Raw genomic sequence first — 12,665 nt, 5'->3', positions numbered from 1 at the left:
TGACCCCAGCCTACCATTTTCAGTTTAAAGTATTATATGAACAAAAAATTGTTTGAAGCTTTAAAAGTAGTTCCCCATATCGATAGAAAGTTCCCTTAGTCAAGATCGAGACCATCCTGGCTAACACAGTGAAACCCCGTCTCTACTAAAAAAATACAAAAAATTAGCCGAGCATGGTGGTGGGCGCCTGTAGTCCCAGCTACTCCAGAGGCTGAGGCAGGAGAATGGCGTGTACCCGGGAGGCGGAGCTTACAGTGAGCAGAGATCGCGCCACTGCACTCCAGCCTGGGCGACAGTGACCTCGTTTCAAAAAAAAAAAAAAAAAAAAAAGAAACTTCCTTTAGTCTCTGGAGTATTGCAAATAACAAACCACCTTCTTTGCTGTTTGTGTGTTAGTCTTTTGGAGCAGTGGTTCTCAAAGCATCATCAGCAGTATCACCCTTACCTGGGATCTTCTTAGAAATGCAAATTCTCCAGGCCCACCACATATCTACTGAGTCAGATTTCTGGGGGTGGAGTCTAGCAACCTGTGTTAATAAGCCCCCTAAGAGGTCCAGCTGCCCATTAAACATGGAGAACCACTTTCTTTGAGTATATCAAGCTTGAAATGCTGCTTGTACCCCTAGGTTCCTGGTGAAGCTATTTGTAGCATGAAAATAGAAATTTGCTAAGTAGTAATACACTGACCTGAAAAAAGATTCATTTTTTTTAACAATCGTTTTTCTAATCTCTAAGACATATAAAAATCATTCCTCATTGATAAAATATTGCCCCTTCTTCAAACACTTCCTCTTCTAGGAACTTTTCTCCAAATCTCCCAGATAGATATTCTTATTTTGTGTTCTTTGTAAGGTACTAGCCCCAAATAGTGTGTTAATAAAAGACGTTTTACTTTTCACAATAGACATGTAAAATTTACTTGGTGTAGATGCATGATTACAGAGTTTGACTATCTCTCGGGGGAAAGAAACACTGCCCAGATTGTAAGACCAAGGACCAGGTTCTGGATTATTTGTTATCTGCTCTTTGTAACACTGTGATACTTCTAGGCTTCTGCTATCATACACAAATGTTAGATGAGAACGAGCTTGGAGGTCTTAGGTAAGAGCTTGGAGGGGACAAGTGCAAAATCATTGAGCAAAGCACTTTAAAAAGGAGTCTTGTCTGATGAATCCTCTCACCTCTGTTCCTTTTTGCAAAGCTCGGGAGGCCTTGGAGAGAAGATTATTGTGTTAGTTTGTTAGGACTGCCATAACAAAGTACCACAGACCGGGTGACTTCACGAAAATGTATTTTCTCACAGTTTTGGGGTGGGAAATACAAGATCAAGGTATTGGCACCATTGCTTCTTCTGAAGCCTTTCTCTTTTTCTTGTAAATGGCTGCCTTCTCTCTATGACTTCACATGATCTTTTTATACCTGTCTCTGCTTATAAGGACAACAATCATACTGGATTAGGGCCTATCGTATAACCTCATTTTACCTTAATTACCTCTTTAAAGACTCTGTCTCCAAATATAGTCACATTCTGAGGTAGTGAGGATTTCAATTTTAACATATTAATTTTCAGGGGAAAAAAATCAGTCCATAACAATTGTGCATGGCTTTGATTACTCGTTTGTAGATTGAACTTGTTAAAACTTCAGAATATAAATGAGTTGTAAACTTGTAGGTGAAATCTGGCTCATGTATTCCATTAGAGAGATAGCCCTACCACATTCCAACTGGGTCCCTGAAGCTACAGATATGCTCCATTACCACCCCCAAATGCCAAAGAATGAATGAGCCATCTAGAAGTAGGCAAATAACCACATTTGCTAAAAGGATAATGTTTCATCCATTAAATAAATGTGATACCTTTTTCTAGTCGGTATCAATATAGAAGGCTTGTGAAAAATGAGTTAGCTGAGAGTTAATTGACTGCGGAGACTCTATTTTCAGTCTCTGCCTATATTTTTTGAATTAATATACACAGTGGGTGATTCAGCAAAAGGGTTTAAAAATAAATTCTTTATTGAAGGATCCCACCAATTTGATGTCTTCATAATTCATGAAGAGTAGACCCATAATAGCTCTATTTTCTCTTCAACTTTGAAAATAAAAGATGCCATTAGTTTAAATTAGGCTTGTATGTGGAATAATCAAGTGTATCAACAAATATAGTTTGACTCAGATGCTGTTTAAGACTGAGAATAAATGCCAGAAAAGAACTGGCTAGTTCTTTTAAAAAATTAAATATGAAAATTGTATTGACAAGCTAGGGTAAAAGTGTTTTAAAGAGTTGATAGACAATATGTAAATTTATAACATTCAATTTTGAAAACTCAAAAATGTAATAAGCAAATAGTTACTGTAGAATGGCTACTCTTTTAAAGCATACTTTTAGAATATAAAGAAAATGAATATAAGACATCTTATTAGAGACCTGGCTGTATTTAAATATAAAGAAAATGTCATTAGAGACCTGGCTATATTTGTAGAATATATGAGCACTCAGGATAGTTGGTGAATATGTAGGTATGGAGTTGCCAAAAAGCATCTTTACAATGCTGAATTAGGGAGTTCCTACACTGGCTAGAGAAGGCCCACATGGAAAGAACTATAGTATAAAATGTATTTACTTGATTTATTTGTTTCCCCTGAGAAGTTCAAACCCCCGAGGAAGTAGACCGTGGATAGTATTTTATCTCCTCTAGCTGTGAGAAATGAAAGGATAGAGAAGTGAATTGGATTTGTCTGAAAGCTTCTGGAGCCAGGAGGCACATGGGACTGGTGCTCAGGTGTCTATTTCCAGGCATTATTCAGCAATTTGGTCACATAATTTTCTCGAACATTAGATTTTTTTTTTCCACTGGTGAGTGGCATAGTTGAAGAAAAAACTTTATGAAGACGTAAGGTCTTGATCTAAACCCTAAGACGGGAAAGAGTAAATAAATGAGGTTATATACATGAAGGAATACTTTTACTTCAGAAATTTTATTTTCCTCCAGAGTGTATAAAATTGTGTACTTTTAATCTGTAGTTTTCATTCACATCTGCTAGTATACTTTGGTAAAAGCATAATTTCCTAGGTGTATTACATTCATGGGACTTGTGTTTATGGTGGTTAGGTCTTTAAAAAGAAGTCTAAACCTTATTTATCTGCATCAGTTGTTGACTTTGCAGATCACAAAGAATACAGAGCCAGTCATGCAGAAAGTACCTGTTTGTCATTCTGAGAGTTCAGACATGAACTGTAACCAGTGGCCCATTAAGTACCTTCTCTTGTTGTTTAAAGCATATCCTAGCTTTGCAAATTAATTGTTAATGAAGAATGTTGTAACGGAGCCATGGAATGAAATTCCTAGTACTCCAGTCATAGTAGAGATTGTGTCAAGTACTCTGAGTTGTGTTCCATTGTTTTGTGATTCTGTGCTATTGGGAAGTCTTGCCTAGAGAGTGTTTAGAAATAGGGAAGTTAAGAAATAGCACCGTTTGCTTTTTTGGACTATGTGTGTGATTTTCCCTTAATAGTAATATTGTAATAATTTCTGAGAAATAAAATTCTTTTTCTTTGTTTATAAAAAAGTTATTTGTCAAAATACTCACAAATGCTTTCCATAAGAAAACGTTGACTTTTTTTTTTTGCTGTAAAAATGATTACATATACTACATTTAATGAAGTAGAGGACATTCTTGTAATATTGATACAGTAGGACAATATGCATGCCATTGACTATTGTTAATAGTCCAGTTGTGAGGTGAAATCCACCATGAAACACAGTAATGTTTAATTTCATATTTAAGACAGAGCTAAATTTCAATTTAGAAGGTTCTTATATAAAAATTTCAGGAACACCTTTATAAACCAATTAAGAAGGATTTTTGTCTTAAGGGTTTATGTGCCTGGTATAAGATAGTTATACCTGTCTAATTTTTTTTTTCTTTTCTGATTTTACTTCTCACATATTGTATTAATAGTGCTTGGTGGGGGGGAAAAAAGATGCAGTGACATTTTCTTCTCTTATCCCTTATTTTCTACTCTAAGATACATATAATTTTGCAAAGATTTATTTACCTTAATAGCTCAAGCCTAGCTAACATTACAGCTTTCTAATGGGCATGATTGATGATTGTAGGTACCATGAATCATTGTCTAATAAAGAGACTGTTCAAATATGATGTTATTTTACTGGTTATTTTCCCCACAGAGAAACTCTTGGGGTGAAATAGAGCTCCAAAAAGAGTGTTTTGGGGGGAATGGGAAAGGGAGGATTGGGAGTCTTTAAAGGGAATAATCTCTTGTGGTAATAGGCATGAAGTAATAGTCATTTTGATTATATGAAACAAACAAAAAAGCTTTGAATGGGTGATTATCTGTACAACTACGTAGAGTGAGAACATAATGAAATCCCTAACATTTAAAACTAACAATGTAAAGTATAAATGTAATTATCTTTTAGCAAATAATTTTACATGTCAATTTTTTCAGTGGAAGATTTTGACAGTCTAAGTAGTAATATTTGAAGCTTTCGGAACAGAATCTTTACCCCCTTCCACTTTTCATCCTTCTCAGAGAATGCCAAAGGGCTGGAGACATTTTTATATAGCTGATAGCAGGGAGAGCATCATTGGAAGAAGAGCTAATATTAATAACACTTGCTCTGTGTCGGTCACTGTCCTCAGCACCTTAGGTAAACCCCATTTTACCTTCACAAGAAACCCATGAAGAAGACAGTATTATCCTCATCTTATATACTTACAAAAATATTTACATCATTACAAATAATTCAAATCATTATTTAAATAAATGTATTTATATTATTATAGACGATCAAATGATGCAAATAGCACATATTACTTACTTAGCCAACCAAATATACCCAGGCTAAATTAGAATTTGAACCATGGTAGTCTGGTGCCCCAGTATATTCTTGTAACTACTATAATACATTGCTCCTGGAGTCTAATATTCCCAAAGACATAAATGTTGATTGAACTAGGAGATTTGACATATTTAGCTTCTCATTTTTACAGATGAAGAAACTGTGTCTTAGTGAAGTTGGGTTAAACTCTACAGTGTTACAACACAAGGTGAGAGTCAGAGCTGGATGCAAACCCTGTTCAGTCTACCACCAAGGTCCATACTTTCTTCCATGGATCCACAGAGTGCGATTTACTGTGATCACAATCACATGTGATCTTCTTTTGGCTGCCTGTGGCAACCTGACAAGTTTATTTTTGAAGCTCAACCCATTGCTTACATAGGGAAGAACATTCCTAAGTTATAAAGAAGAGCTGGTGAAAGGAAATCATCCAGGTGTGAAATAGGAATTCAGAGCTTGTTTTCTTGGTTTATCCATGCTCGGTTGTGTGTGCCCTGATGTTCATTAGGGTGTTTTAAGTGTCTTCACTGGGTTACAATAACATGGATTTTTTCTCTCTCTCTCTTTCAGGTATGGAAAAATTGTATCTACAAAGGCAATTCTTGACAAAAACACAAATCAGTGCAAAGGTACGTGTAAGGGCATCTGTACCCTGAAATTTTGCCTATGCTATCTGATTAATGGCTCTTCCATTGTAGAGGTCCAGGTACCAGCTGCACAGTGATCACAGTGCATGGTATGGAAAGCCTCCTTAATGATGCCAATGTTTTGATAAGTTGTATTTCTAGTAACATTGCTCATTAATTTTTTTCATTAGCAACCAAAATGAAAATCACAAATCAGAACAAGTATCAAATTGCTTCAGCATAAAACTAAATTACCTCCTAACAACTTTGGGGTGTCTGATGTGAATGGGATCATCAGTGATGCAAATTGATTTCCTATATAAAAATGAGGAACTCTGGGGAAAACTTCCCCATGCAAAACACATTTCAATTTATCTGTTCTTTAAAGCTTTAGAAACATTGGTTGGCTAGGAATAAATTTACTGATGGGCCTATTGTATTAAGCTTCAGTTATAAGCATCTCAAGGGATTTCAGAGTTGGTACCTTATTAAGACAGGCTTTGGTTTTCCTGGAAATACTTCTGAAGTCATCTGACTCTATCTGTGGCTCATGTTTCTTCATGTCTGGGAATCCTGTATTCTTTTAAAAGTTGCATTAAATTAATTGTGGAACCTGTATGGTCTCTCTTGCATGACTCAGAAAATCAGAATGCTTCTTATAACATGTTGTTTGTTGTTCCTTTAATCTAGTCTTTGTAGTAACACTGAAATCAAGAAGTATAGTAGAGCCACGTTCATTCTAAACACTGCCCCTATTTCATATATGAATATAATGTGCACAAGTTTTAGGGAGGAACACTAAGAAACTCCTGTATATGTATCTCCTTACCTACTTGCATAATGGTAGTCAGATTCAATTCAGCAGTTAAAAAAATAAAAACATTCCATGTCTTCTATAAACTCAGAAATGAACTACATATTACAAGACAAAGAATAATATGACATGATTTCTTCCACCTAGTTTCAAGTCCTAGTTGAGGAGATACCAAGAAAACCAAGAAACTAATTCTAATATCCTTATTAGAATTACTATATCACCCTAATATATGTGAGGATGTAACAGCGGTATCTAAAACAGAATTATCAACAAACCACTGTTAGAGGAGAATATAGAGATTTCTTTTTGGGAAATGAAGTTTATAAAGTCAAGGTAGAATGGGTGAGCTTGGGACAGGTGGATGTTCAGGAGAGATAATTTCAGAATGTAATTGAGTAGACCCATGTAGCTGTATTAAAAAAAAAAAAAAAGAAATGTACTGCTGGGCGCAGTGACTCATGCCTGTAATCCCAGCACTTTGGGAGGCCAAGGAGGGTGGATCATGAGGTCAGGACTTCAAGACCAGCCTGGCCAACATGGTGAAACCCTGTCTCTACTAAAATTACGAAGATTAGCTGGGCATGGCTGCAGGCACCTGTAATCCCAGCTACTTAGGAGGCTGAGGCAGGTGAATCATTTGAACTGAGGAGGCAGAGTTTGCAGCGAGCCGAGATTGCGCCATTGCACTCCAGCCTGGGCTACAGGGCAAGACTTCCTCTCAAAAAAAAAAAAAAGTACCAATAAGGACAGAAAGAATAAGGACCAATAAGGACAGGTTAAAATTTTGTAGGTTTTTAAATGATAGCCTGGATATTTTAAATTTAATTCTATATGCAACATAGATCTCTTAGTAGTTTTTGAGAAGACAAAATATGATTCTGTAGGTGTTTAGTAAAGTTATTTCAGCAAAAGTACGTGAAATTGAATTATAAAGGGGGAGAGTGGAAGCAAAAAAAAAAAAAAAAAATGTAGGCTTCAAAGCCATAGTACAAGAGAGAAATTGGAAAAAAAAATCAGCTTAACTATTACTATTAGGATAATAGAAAGAGGTTCACCATGAAAGTTTTTAAAGGTAGAGTTGGCTATTGACTCCATGTTGAGTCTTCTGATTGGGAAAGATGCCTGTTCCACTTGCTGAAGTAAGAAGTCCAGAAGTAGTAGTAGAAGGTTTTGGGGAGAAGATATTGGACATGCTGAGTTAGAGTCTCTGACATGGCAACCATGTGGGCGATGTCAAAGAGGAAACTGTCAGAAAGTCCAGGGCTACAGATGCTGACTGAAGTGAAGGGAATAGCTAAGATTACCAAGGAATAATGTATAGAAGGGGAAATGGAGTGGAGTGCATTAGGTGGGCAGCTGAGAACTTGGAGAACATTTAAGAAGAAAGCTGGGCCATGACCAAGGGATGTTCTTGGGAACATCCTGTGGGAAGCACGTGACATGTTTGAAGCATTAGGATGCTAATTATATTGCATCTAGACCTGCCCAACCCATATACAAAGTCTTAGGTCAGGCAGTTCATAATATTGGTCAAGCACCAATCAGAAGCACAAATACTGCACAGATAAGCAACACCTGGAAACCTCAATAGATAGACTCATAACTGGAGTGGTCAATATGAAGGGATACTTCCCTATGCAGAGTTTTGCTCAAGCATGCAGATATCTATGGTTACAGTACAACACTGAATACCATGAAAATGTAAATTGCCAACACGCAAAAACTGTACCCTTCTATAATTGTGAAGGTTTGAAGAAAAAGGGATGTAACTGAAAATGGGTGGTCAGAGTCTCCGTAAGCAAATTTTATAGTGGGAGTGTGGGTGCTTATCAGGACAAATTATACTATAGGTATCCTTACCTCAGCTCCTAAAATCCCTATCCACACTTTTTTTTGCAACAGATTATTTAATTTTCTCTTTCTGTGGAGAGATTCCTAAAATCAGTGGAAACAGGGCCTATGTACTATAGAAAACTTATCTCCAAAGTGGGATGTGTGAAGGGTGATACAAGACTGTTTATTGGAGACACTAAAAGAAAATTTTAGAATTTACATCTCTCTGTTTTTATATCAACTTTTTGTGAACATTATATATTCATATAATCTTACAAATACATAGATTTTAAATAAATATGAAAAATATTGTGTTTGCTGCTTCAAAATACTTTTATCTCTAGTGATATGAATAATGGTCTCACCAATAAATATGGAAGAAGAAAAGGAGTAAGAGAAGGAGGTAGAAAAGGAAGGAAGAGAGGGAGGGAGGAAAGAAGGGGCTGTGGAACAGCCTAGGAAAATCACTTATAGAAAGGCATCGGTAAGAAATTGGACAGCGGTTAGGCTGGACATGGTGGCTCTTGCCTGTAATCCCAGGACTTTGGGAGGCTGAGGTGGGTGGATCACGAGGTCAGGAGATTGAGACCATCCTAGCTAACACGGTGAAACCCTGTCTCTACTGAAAATATAAAAAATTAGCCGGACATGGTGGTGGGTGCCTGTAGTCCCAGCTGCTTGGGAGACTGAGGCAGGAGAATGGTGTGAACCTGTGAGGCAGAGCTTGCAGTGAACTGAGATCGTGCCACTGCACTCCAGCCTGGGTGACAGAGTAAGGCTCAGTCTCAAAAAAAAAAAAAAAAAAGAAAAGAAAAGAAATTGGACAGCGGTCAGACTGTTTGCACTGAGCGTAATATGAGGCTGGCAAAGTGATCATGTATCCATTATATGCTTATAAAGGCCTCCCGTTGCTTTGCTTATCCTCAGCTTGGGGAGTCTGTGCTTAGCAGTGGTGAGTGAATCACAACATCAAGCACATCATGGGGGATGTGCCCTATAAGTCAGCAAATCATGATAAAAAGTTTACTACTATCACTTTCATGTTTTAGAAAATTCTATTTTAATAATATGCTGATATATATTAGAGTATTTCCTTTCAAAAAATAGATCTTGACATAGTTATGAGAAGATATGATTAGAAACACAGCAATTATAGAAAATTGTGTATAATTGTTCAATAAGTTGCGAAAGTTAGGAGAAAGATATGAAGTCATGGAAAGGTTCAAGGAACTGGTAAGAACAAGTATTGCAACCATCATCTAAATGTTTATTGGAATTGCCAAGAAATGAAGCAGGAGTAGTATTAGAAAAAGTGACTAACCTAAACGGTATCTGTGGAGAAATAATGGGATGGGAAATGATACTAGGAATCTGTAGACCATGATGAAAATGAAGACTAGTTGGTTATAAAATTTGATGATGTGAGATTCTAAATTGGAGAGTTTAGGTAGGGGAGAAACCATACTGAGAAAGGAGACAAGAGGTCTACCACCTACAAGTCCAGTGGGAGGAGGGATGTGGGAGAGAGAAAAGAACAAAACTCAAAGTTGAGAGGGCTACAAGGGAAGTAGTGTCCTCAGGGTAAGTTATGTAATGATGGAAAACATGCAAATTAAAGCAATATGCAGTGATAGTTTATAACCACTGAAGTAGCAAACATTCTAACATGTAGGCCATTCAATGCTGTTCACTCTGAAACTGGTTCATCCATTCTTCATTGGTACCATGCTAAATTGGTATAGCCTTTTGAAAGTCAGTATGGAACAGCAATAAAGGGCATACAGTTGAAACTAGTTAGTCTGTTGAGAATATTTATTCAAACATGTTATCTAAATATATTTTTAAAATTATGTATCTCTGTACAACTCTGAACACTCTCATTTTCCTTACTAGGAAAAAATATAGGAAGCATCCAAATTCTAGCTTATGGAGCATATACAACTGTTATGTAGCTGTTAAAATGGTAGTCATAAAGACTAGACTATGCCAAGCCTAGAAAAATGTTTATTATATGAAGTTAAATCAATATAAAAGTATATAAAATCATGTGTACACTGAATATGGAGCTCTGTAAATATTTGAGAGTCAAGATCAGTGTGGTTATGTCTGTGGTAGATCCAGGCTGCCTGGGTTGAACACTGCCTCTTCACTTAGTAGCTATGTGACCTGTGGCAAATTAGTCAATCGCACTGTGCCTTCTGCAAGGTAAAAACATCAGCAAGGCGATAACAGAGCCTCACTCACAGGGTGTTGTGATGATTAATAACGTTAATACATGGAAAATGTTTGACGATATCTCCTGCTACTTTTGTATAAAATACTGGCATTATCAAGCAAGACAAAAATGTTTGTTTCAACATAGTGGGATTATGGGTGATATATTAGTATTATTATTATTATCTTAACATGTCTCCAAATCTGTTCTGTTGTCTTTTTGGGCAAGAAAAAATAAAAAATACAGCTCTTGGAAAAATTAAGCTGGTTTTAATTATGTTTATATTTTGGTTGTTCTTTCTATGGAACCTGAGTAACTCATGACTATATGTTTCTTCGTTTTTGTAAAATAATTCCAGATGAAAATAGTGAAGAATTGGGAGAGAATAGCATGCTTTGCTTTTTAAAATGATAGGCAGAGGTTGAGTACTTCTTGACCATGGCTTTGTTTAGGATGTGTGAGGCGGCTTTTTCAAACAAAATCATTAAGAGCATCAAGACTGTCATCATTAGAGAACACAAATTGGATTTGGTCTTCTCTGGGACACTTGGTTTTGAATGCTTTGCAACTTTATCTCCAGGCAAAGGCTATACAATTAAATCTAAACATTAGGAACTCAAGGATTTGTTTATTTTTATTTTTAAAGACATGATAGGAATTCAATTCTTCATTAGCTGTTGCACATACAGCAGATTGTGTGTAAGTTAGTCTTTACCAAGGTATGAGAAAGTCCATGAACTTGTCTCCTTAGAGATAAAAAGAAAAGGTATGAAAAGTAATCTGATGCATTAAACCAGCAGAATTGAATCCTATTTTAGTATTTGAAAGAAAAGCTTGTATGCTCTCCTGAATCCCAAGCACACCCTGTAAGTTAGGGACAGTAGTCAGGCCTAGGTAAGCTGACTTACTTCTTTATTCCGTAAGAGGTTATCAGGAACTCTTTCAACATAACCTCTCGTTTTCAAGATTATTCTTTCTTGGGTGGTGGCTGCATCAGCTTTCATTCTGTATAATATGACAACCTACAACAAAACAGTCATCATCAAGCCAAAATGACCAGAAATTGCTGAACAAAGCGAGCAACCGCTCCAGATGGGGAGTAATGAAAAACAGACCACAGTTCATTCAGATATTCAAACACCAGGATGAAATAAGAGCTATTGTACAAGTCACAGAGATTCGCACTGCATTTTTTGCTTGTTTGGTTTTTGTTTTCCCCATGTGTTTTCCTTCCGGATCCGTGTATTTGCTAATTTAAAAAGTCAGGGAAAATTAAATGAAAGTGATTGAAAACAAGGTGTAAATCTTAAATGAATTCACTTGTCTGTGCCTTCCTGCTTTTGAAGGTTGGTTTCCCTTTTCTCCCTGCAACCACCAGCCTCACCACCATCATATTTCTGACAGGCTATATGTTTAGAGTAGATGGAATGAGTAATGAATATTCCATAGAAAGTTTCCATGCCTATTAACCATAGGATATAAGAATAGATAGAGTGTGCCAAACATAGCAGCTCGCTTCTGAGGGTTTGAAATATTCTCTTTTGCCTTTGTTGTCACAGGCCGGTTACATTATATTTATGGAGCTTATGTTACCTTTGACATTACACTGAGCCCTTAAAACCAAAATTGGAGACAAGTATACAAAAGTTCTGAAATCATCCATGAAGGATATCATTCATTCTTTATTAAATAAAATCATAAATTGTTATTTCTTCTATAAGAGAAATAATTCTACCTATGACACTTATAGAGAGGATTTAGAGCCCATCTAGGTTGTCTCAGAGAGTGGCATGACTTTGTTACTGTACTGAATCCATATAGCAGTTCTAGATTCACAATTATGTTATACATTTTTAAAGTATTTCTAGGTGAATAAATATTAGGCCATATACTTGGATGACTTTGGAATTCATCCCTTTTATTTTACTTTTTCTCTTTTTTGCATTGATGGGATATTAATACATGTGAGGGAAGTACATATTTCCTTCTTTCTTTCTTTCTTTTTTTTTTTTTTTGAGACATAGTCTCCCTCTCTCACCCAGGCTGGAGTACAGTGGCGCAATCTTGGCTCACTGTAACCTCCACCTCCATCAATGGTTCTCCTGCCTCAGCCTCCCGAGTAGCTGTGATTACAGGTGTGCACCACCACACTCCATTACTATATTTTTGTATTTTTAGTAGAGATGGGGTTTCACCATGTGGGCCAGGCTGGTTGAACTCCTGACCTCAGGTGATCCACCTGCCTCAGCCTCCCAAAGTGCTGGGATTACAGGTGTGAGCCACTGCGCCTGGTCAGAAGTACAGATTTC

At 36.7% G+C, this 12,665-nt stretch overlaps 1 protein-coding gene across 9 annotated transcripts in view; it reads left to right on the top strand.

Moving 5' to 3' along the window:
* Positions 1-12,665, top strand: part of RBMS3 (RNA binding motif single stranded interacting protein 3) — a 763,768-nt gene that overhangs the window by 201,997 nt on the left and 549,106 nt on the right. For all 9 annotated transcript variants that reach the window (XM_017868338.1, XM_017868350.1, XM_017868345.1 and 6 more), the window contains exon 3: positions 5,436-5,494. In XM_017868338.1, coding sequence (XP_017723827.1) covers positions 5,436-5,494 — 59 coding nt within the window. The remainder of the gene's footprint in view (positions 1-5,435; positions 5,495-12,665) is intronic.

Source organism: Rhinopithecus bieti, unplaced genomic scaffold (assembly GCF_001698545.2).
Source record: "Rhinopithecus bieti isolate Rb0 unplaced genomic scaffold, ASM169854v2 scaffold_60, whole genome shotgun sequence".
Taxonomy (NCBI): domain Eukaryota; kingdom Metazoa; phylum Chordata; class Mammalia; order Primates; family Cercopithecidae; genus Rhinopithecus; species Rhinopithecus bieti.
This window is presented reverse-complemented; position numbering and strand designations above follow the sequence as displayed.